Here is a 16,351-nt window from a genome sequence, read left to right on the forward strand (position 1 = left end):
ATGTAACCCCCTTCTCATGTACAGCACCATGGAATTAATGGTGCTCTATAATAATAATAATAATAATAATAATAATAATAATAATAATAATAATAATAATAATATGAAATTATAAAAAAATGTTTTATAACTTACATGTTCCCTATGTAAATGATCAGAGGGTCTAGTCCCCTGGGTGTTGCGTCGCACTGCGGGCGTTTGCATACTTTCCATGGTATCATGCCCCTGTGGGCATGATACCATGGATTTACATGAGCGACCTCACCATCAACTCCTTGAGATCCCGCATGTGCACTTGCCATTCCCACAGCTTTGTTACCCGTGTGCTTGCTTGTCGGCTTCAGATGCGCACTGCGCATGCTCAGAAGACGCCTGCGGTTCTGGTCATGCGCAGAGCATGTCTGAAGATTAGAAGCAACCACCCAGATAAGAAGGCTGCGGGAATGGTAAGTGCGCATGCGCAGGATCTCATGGAGCTGACTTTGACGTCGCTCATGTAAATCCATGATATCACACCCGCAGGAGCGTGATACCATGGAAAAACCCCCCCCCAAAAAAAAAACAAAAACCACACACACCAAGCGAACGCGTCAAACTTGCTTAAAAATCTTCGTTCTCAGCAGCACATCGTCCTGTGTAAACACATCATGTGCTGCAGAGAATGGCAGTCTATGCAGAGAACAATCCATAGCTGATCTGTCCCTGGCCAGTGAGTATAGGACGTGCAGTCTGATTAAACTGCTGATTAGCAAATAAGTAGTTGATCGGAGGTTGTACAGTGTTACAAGTTGTCAGGCTTGTGCCCACCTGCAGCTGCATTCAGTATCCTGATTTTTATCATCTTTGAGCATAGGGCAGTATACTGTCAGACCGTATCACAGCTAGCCATGTTATCACATATCCCACAGTAACAGGTAAAGCCTCTTACAGCGGAGGCAGAAATGTGCAGGAATGGGGAAAGAGGCATGAAAACCTGCTTACAAATTGTGAAGACATCCAACTTTGGAGAGGAAAAAAAATAAATCATGGAGATAAAACCTTTGTGCTGCTGATAAAGTGAAATGTGGCTGCATCTGGTTACATCTCAAAAGTTATTCTTAAAAAAAAAAAAAAAAAAAATAATAATTAATTATAAAAGATTCTGTCCAAGTCTTTCTATTTTCAGTACACACTCCTCATCTGTTCTCCACATGCGGCTGTGGGGAGAATAAACTACAGAGATGTGACTAGAGCAGGATTTCTCAGCTATCTGCTGCCCGTGGCCGTTTCTTTATCCGTGTGAGAGCGACTATCAGTAAAAGTCGAGCATGAACAGTACAGTCTGGTGCTGGGCTCTGAATTACAAGCTTAAAGGGAACCAATCACCAGGATCTTCGTATACAAGCTAAAGCCAGTGCTATACTGGCACTATCAGGCTGAGTCTATACATACCTGTAGTGGGCAGCTCGGATGTTTGGGTTTTGAAATCCAAAAAAGTAAAGTTTATAAAATGAGCAGCTTGTTGAGTGACAGCAGCTGAGGATCAGATAATATATTCATAGTTATCCCCGCCCTCTGTTAGAATTAGCATAAAGATTATACAAACGATTCACTTTGTCTCTTGCAGGACCTGTGGGTGAGGTCATAGCCATGTCACAGGTCCTGCAACAGAAAGTGAATCGTTTGTATAATACTTATGCTAATTCTAACAGGGGGCGGGGATAACTGATTATATGATCTGCTTCATTGCAACTGTCACTCAACAAGCTGCTCATTTTACAAACTTTACTTTTTGTATTTCAAAACCTAAACATCCGAGCTGCCCACTACAGGTATGTAGAGAATCAGCCTGATAGCGCCAGTATAGCACTGGTTTTAGGTTATATACGAAAAACCTGGTGATTGGTTCCCTTTAATGAATGTGAGAAAAGTACACAACTTTCAAGCATAGTCAGGAGCTCATTGCCCACTGCAGTACACGATCCTTTACACTTCTACAAATCTGTTATATAATGATGATCTCTAGTAAACTGGCACATAGGGGGATTTTCCTATTACCCGGTGAAGCCTCTGCGCTAACTTTGGGCACCTGTCAATATTTGTTGAGGTCTTGCTCATTTCAAAGGGGATACAGTCAGATGCTGAGAAGTAGAGGGGCAATTAGTTGCTCCATAGTAGAGTCCTAGCACCACCTCCCCGTCATTTACCTATCAAATGAAATGAGTTATTCAAAGATGACAAATCATTTTTCATTAGTGAGTTGAGCCTTCCTCAGATGACACAGGCAGTATCACTGCACAACACAGGGTTTATCAGCACAGTACCAGGCGCAGGTAATCACATACTTTTCTCTTTCTCCACTTCCATGACCTGCTTCTTCCACTCATCGAAGGTTGGAATGTCATCCTTTGTGTTCCCAGGTACCACCGGGTCGCCTCCTGTTACTTCTTTGCTGGTGATCATCTAGAATTGGCATAAGCATTAGCGTTCAGAAACACGAGCACAGTAAGCTCTTCAGCCAAGATTACTCTACTTCTCCAAGAACCCAACAACCCCGAATTATCCAGAACCCCTCCAGCCTATAGATGGGGATTTAGTGTGCACTGGCACCGGTTGAGTAGGCTCTGCTCACATTGGAGTTTTTGTCTCACTCCAGCTAGGAGGGCGCTGGAGACCACAACAATCGTGCTATCACCATAGCAAGGGTAAAAGGAAAGCAAAACTATTAGAATGGATACCTGGGAGCCAGGGTATATAGATATGGGTCATCAGATGCCATATACTGGACCATTACTAGCCACGTTCTCAGGTAAAACTATGGCCCCAATTGTTTTGGTTTTATTTATCTAGGGTCAATTTATGTAAATAGTCTGATATATGAATTCAGACGCTATCAAGACACAATAGCTGGGCATGTCCCTTTCCACCCCATTTTCAGTATGTGAGCACCCCCTTTAAGATGCCCATACACCTTACATAGCATTCTGCTTAGTTCAGCATTAAAAGGGAACCTGTCATCAGGTTTTTGCTCCCCCATCTGAGAGCAGCATAATATAGATGCAGAGACCCTGATTCCAGCGATGTGTCCCTTACTGGGCTGTTTGTCGTCATTTTGATAAAATCAATGTTTTCTCTGCTGCAGATCTAGCAGTTATACAGAAATGATGAATATGTTGGACTACCTGCAGCAGGCCAAGTAGTCCTCTAAATGATAAAATCACTAATTAATCAGCTGTTTAGTAGCCTAGTAAGTGACACTGCTGGAATAATGATCTCTGCCCCTAAGTTATGGTGCTCTCAGATTAGGTGGCAAAATCCCTTTAAAAGGGGTTGTCCACTACTTGGACAACCCCTTCTCATTCACCATAAAAATAAAAGGGTATACTCGCCTCTGGTCCTAGCACGGTAACTTGCATTCCCGTGGCCCACGTGACATTGTTATTACACGTGATCTCCACAACCAGTTAGCACCTTGAGGTTTGAGTAACAGGAAGTGAGTACTGCAGCAGCCCCTCACTTCCTGTTAACTTAACCGTATGAAGGCGGGGAGAAGGAAGTCAGTGCTGATTGGTAGCATGGCTCATGTGTCAAGAAGGTCACACGGGCCCCGGTGGGACCGCGCCGGCACCACAGAAGCGAGAATAAGCTGTGTTAACTTTTATGGGGGCGAACATGGGGAATGAGAAGGGGTTGTCCAAGTAGTGGACAGCCCCTTTAATATATTTAATGGGGAGAGTGGATGCGGCTTGTGTTGCAGATTAGTAAAGGGATTGCGCATCATAATTCAACATGCCCAATCCTCCTTCCCCACTGACCACAGAGGCAACCATGTAATTAAGAGGTTGGTCGTTTGGTCCCGCTGAAGTAGCCAGGGTCAGCCGACTTGCATTTTCCTATTGACAAAGGTATAACTTTCTCACACAACACTACTTACCTCTTTTTCTAACTTTTGTGAATAATTGAGGGCCATCTTTTCACTTTCTACGTCCTTTCCTAGGGCTGACGCTTTGGCCTCCACGTCAGAGGAAGTTTCTTTACGTTTTTTGTTTGAAACCGAGATGTTTTCAACATGTTCAGTGACAAATCTAAAGAAAAAAAGCGTTGTGGAAAAAAAAGGAAATGAAGAAAAAAAAAAAAAAACCAACAAAGATATACAAAAATCTGTTTGCCAATAGTAAAGCATGCATGTCTGGAAGCGAGCACGGACATGTCTCATACAGGTGCAGTAAGCTGTGACATGGGAACACCACGGTATGAAGAAGTACACGGATTACAGCTCCTGTCAGATCGCAGGGCACACAATACTTCACAAGCTCGTCTAATAAATTAATATGTCATTTCCAGCGTGCGTTGCGTGCGTTATGTATTTTCAATGTGTTGCATCAATGAAACGAAAAAGCAAAATGTGCAGCTGCAAAAGCGTAAAGGAAAACGCAGGACAATGTCCACTGAACGTCTGATGCTGAGGACCCTACTTTCTAAGACAAAGGAAAAACTTAAAGGGGTTCTCCAGATTTCCTCCATTTCTAACCTATCATGACCATCAGAGACCTGACACCCCCATCGATTAGCTGTGATCTCCAGAGGAAGGTGGACGTAGGTGAACGGATCGTTAACAGCTCAGCTCCGTTAAAGGGAACCAGTCACCGGATGTTAATAATACTTACGTGATGGTCGGAGCGGAGCAGACGGGTGGAATGGATGTCTTTCTCCAGGTCCCGCGCCTTCTCTCGGCCATCTTTGTCCTCCTCCTGAAGCTAGTGTGGGTGACTCGTTCTACGTCATCTACACTAGCTGACAATGAGGTCCTGCGCAAGTGCACTTTGATCTGCCCTCAAAGTGCGCCTGCGCAGGACCTCACTGTCGGCTAGTGTACATGACGTAGAACGAGTCACCCACACTAGCTTCAGGAGGACAAAGATAGTCGAAAGAAGGCGCAGGACTCGGAGAAAAGGAGACTCCCATCCGAGCAGTCTGCTCCGCTCCGACGGTTAGGCAGTGTTACATTTGCGCAAGTCTTGCGTTGCATCACCCGGCACAGACTCACGCGCTCCTAACAGGAGCAGGTCGGTTGCATGCATCTCTATGCAGCTGAGGCGCTCCTGTCCAGAGAGAGTGAGTGCGTGATGGGTGATGCAACGCGAGGCTCTCACAAGTGTGACACCGCCTACGTATTATAAACATCCGGTGACCGGTTCCCTTTAAGTGCAGTGGCCGTTCCCAGGTACTGAAGATCAACATCTATGCTCTTCAAAAAAGGAGATTATCACTGGAAGCCCAACTGCTGAGAATAAGGCTATCTGCCCGCATTGCTTGTGTGTGTGCTTCTTTTCTGCACAAAAAAAAAAAAAAAAAAAGCATAATTTGGCAGTTAAAACGCAGTAGAAAAAAAAAATTTAATTTTTTTTTCATATGCGTTTTTTCTAATTTTTGCCATGGTGATCTCAAGGGTTCAGACGCTGTACCCTCCGCCGGCTGATGTTACAGCCGGGATCTGGCTCTCACTGCCTGCACCGCTCCCGGCAGTTTAACATCCTAAATGCTGCGATTAGTGCGATCGCAGTATTCAGAAGGCAGAGAGAGGGATCGCTTACCTCTTCCTGGCAATCGGGTCCTTGTAATGCGATCACAGGAACCCGATTGCTGCCACAGTAACCCTAGTTCGTCACCATGACTAACCCGGGTTACTGAGCTACGGAGAACCTCACACCATGTTGTATGTATGGTGTGTGAGGCGACGTGCTGAGATATTCCCCTGTGGTGATAAAGCACCGCAGGGGATTATAGAAATGCAGAAACAATTGACATGCTGTTTTTCTAGCAACAAAATCTGCAAGGAAAAAAGAAGCAGCGTGTGCACAGCAAGCACAAGTCTCATGCTTTGCTGGGATGCATTTTCCTTGCTTTTATGGATTAAAAAAGCAAGGAAAAAAATCATAAAAAACGCCATGTGGGCACATAGCCTTACAAAGGTCTCAAGAACTGGGAATCGAAATAACCTATCAGAATGACGCAGAGGCTGCAGACGTGCTCCACTCAGTCTATGGGACTGCCAAAATCAACCAAGTATCCTACTTGGCGTACCCAGCAGTCTTGTCAACAATGAACAGAGGGAATAAGACAAGACTTACCCCATTACAAGACTTACCGGTGGGGAGTTCGCAGCATTCAAGAATCAAACCATTCCCTATCTATTGGACAGATACTGCAAAAGTTCCCTTATAGGGCTCACCTACCATCATACTACTTGCACCACAATGTGCTGACCACGGCTGTGGCCACTACAGGTCTGCTTATCTTTACAGATCAGTGTCACCGAGAGTAGAAAAATATGGACAGAATGAAGTTCTCCCTTATGACAAGACAAGTAGAAATGTCCTCGAAGCCTTTCAGTTGCACTTGTGCTTTGATGTACTCCATGCATAGGCAATAGGCGCAAAGAAAAAAAATGCAAGCAAAGCATGTGAGCCATTGGATGCTGCGTGGCCTTAGTAGCAGATGGAGCGTTACCTTTTCCCAGTTTGGTTTTGGAATGATTTTGCTATAAAGAAGCACAACCTACTTCAATACTCACCCTGCGGAGGGACTGATAAAGGACGGCTCACTCTCCGGTTGAACCTCTACTGCCCCCCCAATGTCACAGTCAGGGTCTGACTGCTCAGTGTCACTAGCGCTGACTACAGGGAGAGGAGCACTGGACGCTTCTATTGCACTGAGGGGAGAGAAATAACAGCTTTTTTACCCTGGGGAAACTGGAGAGTAAACAGCTTACCATGCAAAAACCATTAAGGAGATTTTAAGGCAGTTAGGCAGGCGGAAAAAAAAAAAAATATATATACAAGAAAAGCAGAAGAATGCAGCACAGCAGGTCCATTCCTATATGGAGAAGTAGAAGACCTTGTCTTGTCTGATTTTATGTCTTCAGAGCAAGGCATTTGCAGAGAATATGGCTATCCTGACCACAGCTGCCCATAGACATGAGGGTCAAGACTATAATAGGCAATTATCAAGCATGAGCTACAAGGGAATTTTTTACTCCTTCGGCCGATCCCATCCAGTGACCTATGGTCATTTGCAAAGAGTGGAGCCCACTTTCCAGCTCATGGACTGTGCTATGTAGAAGGGCATCCAAGTCTTCTAGACCCTTGACTGTAGTTGTTGATGCCCATCAGGCTTTCCTCTAATACTGAAGACATTAAGGAAGCACGCCAATCAAACTTTTTATCCTTTTAATATATTGAAGTCATCATACTATACAGCAATTGCTCAATTCACCCCTTCTCCCCATATAATTCTTCTATTTTCCATTAGGTCTATGATATGTGATTAAAAAACTAGCTGAATCCTTCTAAGCATTCTGTAGAAACAGGAAGTTTTTCCCAGCAAGAATGAAGAGGTGAATCATTCATGCAGCGACAAGAGGCTTCAGGTTTCTACATACAGCTGAGAAAAAAGAGAAGCATTAACTGGGTAGAAAGGCAAATTGAGCAATTGAAAGTACAGTGCTATACAATAAGATGACTGTAATATATTAAAAGGATAACAACTTTAATGGGAGTGCTTCTTTAGTGGCAAGTGACAGGTGTTCAGAAAGCAAAGCAAGAGCCATTCTAAAAAAATGCACTGCACAGTTAGGGTAAGTCGTTACATTTGTATCAGAGGATCAGGCAGGACTCGCAGTCACAGATTTTACACCAGTAATAATGAGAATGTAGACTTCAAAAGATTGTTGCTTTATTCAGCATTATGGTTTTTATACAAATTCACAAAAAAAAAAAAAAAAAAAAAAAAAAAGCAGCAACTTTGCAAATAGTGTAAATTAATCCTATCATTTTGTGTATACAGCTTTTATGCATATCTTTGCTTCTCCAATATTACAAGGGTACATGGTCGGTTCATAACATTGAGCATAGCAAAGTAAACTGGCATGAGGAAAGCCAAAACGTGCATACTTGGGACAGTCTGGTTAATGCAGCCAGATGGATATGAAAGTCGGGTGCATCCGGGGCAGTTATCTACTCACAAGCGATCGCTACCAGGCCTCTTACAAGATTCACTGAAACCAAATCGGTCATAGAATAAATGGAGCCTGAAGTCATGTCTTGTATCCTCCATACACACTGGAATAAAAAGTCATCTAAACCAGCAGATTTCAGTGGGAGCAGCAAGCCATCTGAGGTCTATGGGGGACTCCTGACTGCTCCCTGTCAGACGTGCTGGAACAGAAGGACCAAGAGGGTGGAATATGAACACCTGATTCTTTTATTTTGAGGGGAGAAGTGGCTTCCAGAGGGATCTGGCAACTGCTTGCTGCACCCGGTAAAAAATATATGGCTTGTTTGCATCAAGTGTCCATCAAAACACGAGTCTGCATAGGCTCTATACACAAAACGGCAAGATCAGTTTCCACAAGCAGAGTTTAGATGCACAAGAGCTTTGTGAAATAAAAAAAAAAAAAAAAGATGCAAAAAGAAGTGCACAAAAAAAAAAAAACAAAATCAAGGAAGACATATCAGGAGCTATATTCTGGGTAGGAGATAATAGATTAAAGGGGTTTCCGCTTGAACAAAGTTCATTTTAATCAAGGGATCTTGGAGTAATAATTTCCACAATTCGGCTATGTGCGCACGTGTGCGTAATTCATGCAGTTACGCTGCGCTTTATAGCGCAGCATAACTGCATGCGTCCTGCATAATCTATGGAGATTGTGCAGGGGCTGTGCGCACGTGGCATATTAGAACGCAGCGCTTTGGCTGCTGCCCGAATCGCTGCGTTCTAAGAAGTGACATGTCACTTCTTCCGTGCGCTTTGCCGGCAGCCCCTGCTCTGTCTATGGGAGGAGCTGCAGGCAGAGCGCACGTTCTCGCCGGCACCATGCGCTTCAGAATGGAGCTTTTCAGCTGCGCTCTGAAGCGCACCTTTTCGGTGCGGTGCAGAGCGCACACATGCGCACATAGCCTTAGATGGGTTTAAAAAGTGTTCCTGTGCTGAGATAATCTTACATACCGTACTTTTCGGACTATAAGAAGCACTTTTTTTTTCCTCCAGATTTTGGAGGAAAGTGGGGGATGCGTCTTATAGTCTGGTGGTGGAGACTAAGGCTATGTGCCCACGGGAGCTCGTACCCACAGATATCTCCGCAGGTATGGCCGCAGGTTTCCCGCAGCAGCTCCCCTGAATCCGCAGCTATACATTGCTGCGTGATTCCAGCGGAATAGCTGCGGTAACACTGCGGACATTCATGCGATTTACCTGCGGAAGTCCCAACTTCTATCTCCATAGTGGAGCGCAGGGATTTTCGCAGGTAAATCCGCAGGAATAATTGACATGCAGTTATGTGCAGCTGCGGGACATCCGCAGCATATTCCGCAGCCGCACATACCACAGCATGGACACACACACTCCCCATGTCCCATAGGATAACGTGGGGAGCGTCTGTACATGCTAAAACATGCGGATTTATCTAGAAAATCCAGATAAATCCGCAGGTACAGAGTCCCGTGGGCACATAGCCTAAGGCTGCTCACCTGTTCGGGTTGTGCACGTGTGTGTACACACACACACACACACACAACCTTGCTTCTTGGCGGCGTAAGGACCTGCGACGCTGTGCACTGTGCATTGAGCTTCCAGGACCTGTCCTGCACCACATTACCGGAAGCACGTGATATCACTGGATGTGGTGAGTGTGCGCGCGCGCGATTGTACCGGTATGTACGATTTTGTGAGAGTGTGAGTTCTGATGTGTGTGTTCTGATGTGTGAGTCGGCCAGGTGCAGGGGATGACAGCGTGCAGCACAGAGATCCCAGGGAGGAATGATGTGGAATCTGATGTGTGTGTCTATATGAGTGTATGCTATCTGATGTGCGAGTTTGTTCTGTGATGTTTATGTGTCGGCCAGACGCAGGGGAGGACCGCGTGCGGCACACCTCCATGGAGCGCACGCCACAGATCACAGGGAGATCTGGGAACCACACAGGCGCCCCGGGCTGGTAAGTAAGTAAGGTCCGAAAAACGCGGTATGTGTCCCTGGTATGTACTGTGTAATGGCCGTATCTGACCATACAGGGACATGGTCTGATCATACCACAGCTCCTGGGCAGGAGAGTATGCAAAAGAGAGAACACAAACATTACAGCGGGATCACAGCTGATTCTTTTTGTGAGGCAATACATTCCCCTGCCTGTCTTTAAAAAAAAGTTTTAAATCAAAAAAGGATTTATGATCCCGTGCTGTAATGTCTGCATACTCTTACGCCCTCCCCTGTGGGGTGTGTCATAAATATATTCTATATATAATTCCCCCCCCCTCAATCAAATGGCCCTGCAAGCTGCTAAGCTCCATAGAGTCGGGCGAGCCGTCTAGCGGAGCAGCACACCACAGCCCTTCCTGCTGAACAATGGTGTTTGGGCCATTCCCACATCTTGAGATCATACTGGTGAACCAGCTATAGCCTCGTGTCCCCGTCTAGCGATGCCAGCAGGGAGTATGATCAGACAAGAGAACAGGGCGAGACCTGGCATGGTCCAGGTACTGAGAAGTGACCCAATAGTAAGCTGCATTAAGAGTTCAGTACTGAATGCAGGGTCCCACCATAGGAAGACGCGGGGGGAGTGCACACCAGCAGGCGAGCTGCAGATACCGTCAGCAATTCACATCCACAGTAACTTGGAGATGCAGCTGGAGGAGACCGCAAGACGAGCCCAGGGGCCCGGACATCACAAATTCTGCACGTCCCTTACGTTGAGGGGCTTTAGCGCTCTGCAGGTCACATTCACCGGCCTGTTACAGTGGACATTACAACTGATCCCACATTCACAAGACCCAGTATCACATATAACCACAATGGTACAGTAACAGGAGAGACCTGGGTGATATTTGCAGATTTGTGCACAAGTATATATAATTAAAGTCAAGCGACTTGAAAAACACCCTGCATTACGTATTGTGTATCCCTCCTAAGATAACATATGTCCTAGGGCCGAGCTGTGCTGAAATCTGCCACCGGAATATCCCAGCAGCTGTGTGTAATACTCCAGCGCTGTGTGCACAGATCTGCAGGAACCCTCCCATTGCTCCCAGTGGGCTCCATATCTGCACACAGCGCGCTCGGGTGACGTAGGAGAACCTGTCACACTACATGGCTTAGCTGTTGGGAGGGTCTGCTGAGGTTATTGTTGACTGCTTCCAAAAAGCAAAATCGGCTGAATTGGGAAGTAACCCAGAATCAAGTAACGCAGCAGAGCTACATAGTTACCCAACAACTTCTTATGTAGATGATAACTATACATAAAGCTCCACAGCCGCAATCATCAGAGTAAACCCAACCTATGTGTGCTGCCGTCAAGCTGTAAAGGGGTCATGCAGTGCCTTTCATTTCCACACTGGGAGGAGAGAGGGTCCCGCCGATGAACCCCATTAGAAGAGGACAGGTCACGATACCTGCCGGCCTTTATAGACAACACGGGAGTACCCGGACATTGTGTGGCTGCACCGCTACCCGCGGTCAGCCATCTACAACGTGAGGAGGCTTAAAAAGATTATTCCAAGATCGGAAGTCACCCCCAATCCACACGATAGAGTAACGCTCATTGCCTATAGTGACGCGAGAGAGTGCAGCATGTGCACCCCTGAAATCAAAGTGGAGCATGCTTCATCTCCATTCTATTGAAGTCGACGCTCTACGGAGCCCTATTCTCAGGAATATTGGAGGTCCCAGAGGTCGGACCAACAATGGATAAATTCAAACCAAAAATGTGGGTTTAAAGGAGGTTTCTGGTACAGATATTTGGCAAAAGCCAGAAAATGCCATTGATTAAAACAGAAATTTACAGCGGGAACATGCTGTTTACCTAGTGACCACTGCAATCACTGCAGGAGGATGGCACTAGACTTGGTAGCATTGGTCCTGTGGATAACACTACTGAGAGTAAAGAGACCTTCGGGAGAACCACAGCAGCAACACTGGCCTGAGAGGGGAGTCACGAGTGGACTGTTATTTTGCCATCAACCCTAAGTAGTTTGCTTACTGGTGCTGTGGCAATGGGAGAAAATTGAAATTTTTGCCTCTTAGAAGCCGCTTGTTTTTAGTGATCGGGACTGTGCAGGGAGCGGTTACGGCCACCTCACCATAAGTACAGAAATAATCACTTCCTGGCACTTTCAGTCTACTCTGCAGTGTGTCTGTGCAAAGCCGGCTGTGAATGTGCTGCAGACTGATCACCATCTATGGACGGCGTAGTGAGTGATGACCAGAACGGCTCCTTGCACCACCCAAATCACTGGAAGCAAGCGGCTACAGAGAAAAGAAAATTTCAGTTTCTCCCATAACCACTGCTCCAGTAAGCCAGCTAAACTAGTTTAAATACCATTTACCTGCAGATAAATGTCAAATCGGCTAGTAAATAGCAATTCCTGAGGCGACCGGTTCCCTTTAACCAGAATCTCTCATCCCTATTCCCTTCTCATGCTCAGGGGTGCAAAACAAGCGTTTGGCACCAAGGATGTTCCACCTGGGCCAGGATCTTTCTGCAAATCTAGTTTGAGGACAGTATAAATATAGTGCAAAAAATTTGTAGCTCGCTGGTACCCAACTAGTGTGATGAATACTAGATCAATGAACACTAGATGGGAATGGAACGAGCAGGGTGTTACCATCTTACAAGGTGAGGGCATGCTGCTAGGCTGTGACCGCCATTATCTGTGGATGTCCAATGTCTCGGCCTTCTACAGATTGCAGTAATGATGGAGATGAGTGATTCTACGTTCCCTGTGCAGCAGCGCTGCTAGCCACCGGACTGGAAGGAATGGCAGCAAGTCTCATTTATGAATGGGTTAATTAGATTTTGTTGAGTAGCCCTATACAGGAAATGTTTGTAAAGAGGTCGACGTGCTATACCAGCGTTGTATCCCCTCCATTACCCACAGACTCTGAATGGAGCCTAAATCAGTGATAGCATATCCCAGGACTTTATAAGAGGTCAAGAAAGTCCATTGGGTCAAAAAAGAAAGAACAAACAAAAAACACAAGCAATATTTTTGTAAGAAAGGCTTACTCAGGCAGTGGGTCTGCAGGGGTCTCTGAGGTAGAAGAACTGGAAATGTTTTCACCACTTGTAGCCAGGTTTACAGCGTCTTGCGCCACATCGGTAGTGTCCATGTCGTCAGGAAGTCCATCTAGCACCGGCTGCTCAGGTTTATGGCTCTGCACAAAATCAAGTGTCATTGTTATGTCATATTACAAAATAAAAAAGCAAAAGAACTTAACAGTATCTTCACAAAAAAAAGAATTATCTTATCCACCCTCATCCACCCTCATCCAATCTTATCCATCTATCTATATATATATATTAGGACTGACGAACTAAGTGACAGGTGTGAAAAGGATAGGAAGCCCCATTTCTCCAATATAGGGTAAGGTAGTAGACCGCCTGCCTATAAGGAAGTATCAATGTGTTGGGTTAAATACCACTTCCTTTTTGTTAAAGGGGTGGTCCACTACTCTGCAATAGTGGCCACATCGCTGTAAAACTCATAGGGAAGGCTTTTCTCAAATATCTTGTGTAGTAAATTCTGCCTGTGAGCGGCACTGTTGCGGACCGCTCATCCTCATCATGTGACACCCCCCCCACCCCCGATTCTGTGACCTCTGAGATCCGGTGATGTCACGTCAACTTCATGTTGACCCATCACCACCGAGGCGGCCCTAGTCTCCGAGTGACTGCACTGTGGGTGGAGTTTCTCCACTCATCACAGCCCAGCATCTCCCTGCAGCGAAGGAGACAGCACGGAACATGCTGCACTGTGATGAGTGGAGAAACACCGCCCACAGTGCAGTCACTCAGGGAGACTGGGGCCGAGCTCCGTGATGTCGGGTCAACTGGAAGTTGACTGACATCACTGGATCACAGACCATGAATCCCGGGGGTCATGTGATGGGATGAGCGGACTGCAAAAGCACCACTCCGAAGCAGAATGTGCTACACAAGGTATTGATAAAAGCCTTCCCTATCAGATTTACAGCAATGTGGCCATTAATGCTGAGCAGTGAACCACCCCTTTAAATGCTCATCATAAAACATTAGAAGGGCAAGTTTAGATGAAGCAGAACATCTTCACTTGTCTAATTTCTGATCATTGGAGGGTCAACTTCTGCAGCCTCCCTCGTTGACTGCTCTCAGAACTGTATCCCCTACTAAGCACTCCCTGAGCGGTCTGCGGAGGACATACAGGAGGAGGATGCAGAGCTGAAAGCCGTATATCATTCTTAGGGTATGGTTCCACTTACGTACGACTCATGTAAGTCTTGCATTGGTATCACCCGGCATGGCCGCACACTCTCCGGAAAGGAGTGCCTCAGCTACATAGAAATACATGCAGCCGACCCGCTCCTGTCAGGAGAGCGTGCGGCTGTGCCAGGTGATACCGATGTGAGACACTCACGAGTTGTACACAAGTGGAACCATACCCTTAGAAACAGGCTCAGGATCAGCGTTTGAGCCTCACAGCAATCACAAAGTGACAGCATATCCTGGTGTCAAGCATCCCTTTGTAAATTAGGAATAACCCTTTAAAACAGTAAAAAAACTTGCAAAGCTAGAATTACCTTGTCATCCTGAGTGCAGTCTAATGTGGCGTCCTCTGGAGCTTGACCTGGTGGGACAGATTCTGCCGCTTCTAATATCTTCGGTGGCTCCTTTTCCTCCTAAATCATTTCAGAAGAAGGAGTATGTGACTGTTTGCAAACCATAGATTGTTTAAAAACTAAACGATGGAACATCAAATTTTCAAGATTCACTTTTACATCTAAGCGTATATTCACACATGGCAGGTTTGTGATACAAATTTCTGCTACCGAATAAAGGTCTTCCTGACAAGCACATGGATTTCTGCGAGTCCCAATCAGATGGCCTGTGTAGCCACAACTGTCTGTAGGAGAATGACCCGTCACCCCCGTCGCAGGACCCTAAAACTGAATGTTCACGGGCGACCTCTCACGGATTTAGTTCCATAATCTGAGAATTAACAGCAGATCAATTTAGAAAATTATATTCCCACAGCCAAAGCCATGGACGGATACTGAGATAATGGCATTTTATGGCAACTTCTCATATACTTAGTGATACTTCCTTCACATCATGGCATGTTTATGAGCGTGTGATTCAGCACATACAGTTATCTCGATCAGTAATCACACTGAAGGTCGGAGGAACATCAATCCAAAAAAATGGTGCCAGTCGTGTATAAACAGCATCCCTGCCCTGAGGTGCACCGAGCCTCGTGTAGCATTGCACAACCCTCTATTACAGCATTGCTGGGATGAGTCCGCTTCTCGTCTGCATGCGGGTCAGTCCACACCGTCAGCTCAAAACACCGGTCAGGGTGACATTCAGAAAGTGCCCACAGTTCACTGCCAAATCCGGAGCATCAAGGCTGAACCAGTGCCAAGCCCAGCGATGTCTGCCCCGGACCATGTAGAAGCTACAGCTACCATAATAAATCGGATGAAGAATTTGGCCATCTACCTCTTTCTTGGCAGGCTCATCCTCATTTATTGGGCCTTCAGTATTCTCCGGGACTTGTTCTGCAGGAAGAACGGGGTCCTCGTTGCAAACCACATGGCGGGATGGAAGCCTAAAAGGGTAACAGAAAAAAAAAAAGTCAGTGTCTAGAGAGCTCTGGACTCAAGACCACGTAATGCATCAGAGGACGTCGTCTATCTACTTGATAAAGGTGAAAACGAGCCCAAAAACATACAAAAAAACAAAACCGTTCTTGGGGGGTGGTTATGATCATTGTCGGCAATATTTTGCACCCATTTTAAGTCCCATTTTAAAATGTGGCATTCATTCACATGGTATCCTGCTACAGAAAGGGGCGCATTCATATCCAACATGCCCAACACTTCTGTTCCCCTTGACATGATCATTAGCAGAGATTTTGGAGACTCACAAACGTTAAAAATCAGCAGACAAGGAACGAATCACTTCTAAAGAAGGTGAAAACCTCCTAGTTATAGGAAATGCTGGGATTTGTACACGAGGCACTAAGTGCTCAGGATGTCTCACAACAGATCAGATGTGTGTTGCATTAAGATGTGAATATTACATTAATAATTAAAGATCAGCTAGACATTTATCCATCATTTATAGTTTAATTACCAATATGATTAACTATTAATACTTCATCACACCCCGCTCTCCACCAGTGCAGCACTGGCCGACCCCTGAAAGTGCAGTAGAAGTGCGGTGTTCCCCTCAATATGGACTGGTCTACAGCGTCTGCCCCAGGAGCCTCAAGAGCGAGGAACATTAGAGCCAATGAAGGTAGTGAAAGTGGGAGCCTGAATGTAGTGTTCACTCAAGTGGACTT

At 45.8% G+C, this 16,351-nt stretch overlaps 1 protein-coding gene across 4 annotated transcripts in view; it reads right to left on the reverse strand.

The window, feature by feature from the left end:
- The window catches only part of SUCO (SUN domain containing ossification factor), a 155,998-nt gene that overhangs the window by 109,553 nt on the left and 30,094 nt on the right, over positions 1-16,351 (reverse strand). For 3 of the 4 annotated variants that reach the window (XM_075322227.1, XM_075322228.1, XM_075322226.1), the window contains exons 2-7: positions 15,505-15,613; positions 14,586-14,684; positions 13,036-13,184; positions 6,554-6,691; positions 3,914-4,064; positions 2,325-2,442 (exon numbers count right to left, since the gene is read on the reverse strand). In XM_075322227.1, the coding sequence (XP_075178342.1) occupies positions 2,325-2,442; positions 3,914-4,064; positions 6,554-6,691; positions 13,036-13,184; positions 14,586-14,684; positions 15,505-15,613 (764 nt within the window). The remainder of the gene's footprint in view (positions 1-2,324; positions 2,443-3,913; positions 4,065-6,553; positions 6,692-13,035; positions 13,185-14,585; positions 14,685-15,504; positions 15,614-16,351) is intronic. The other variant, XM_075322229.1, reaches the window with a different exon arrangement.

Source organism: Anomaloglossus baeobatrachus, chromosome 8 (assembly GCF_048569485.1).
Source record: "Anomaloglossus baeobatrachus isolate aAnoBae1 chromosome 8, aAnoBae1.hap1, whole genome shotgun sequence".
Taxonomy (NCBI): Eukaryota; Metazoa; Chordata; class Amphibia; order Anura; family Aromobatidae; genus Anomaloglossus; species Anomaloglossus baeobatrachus.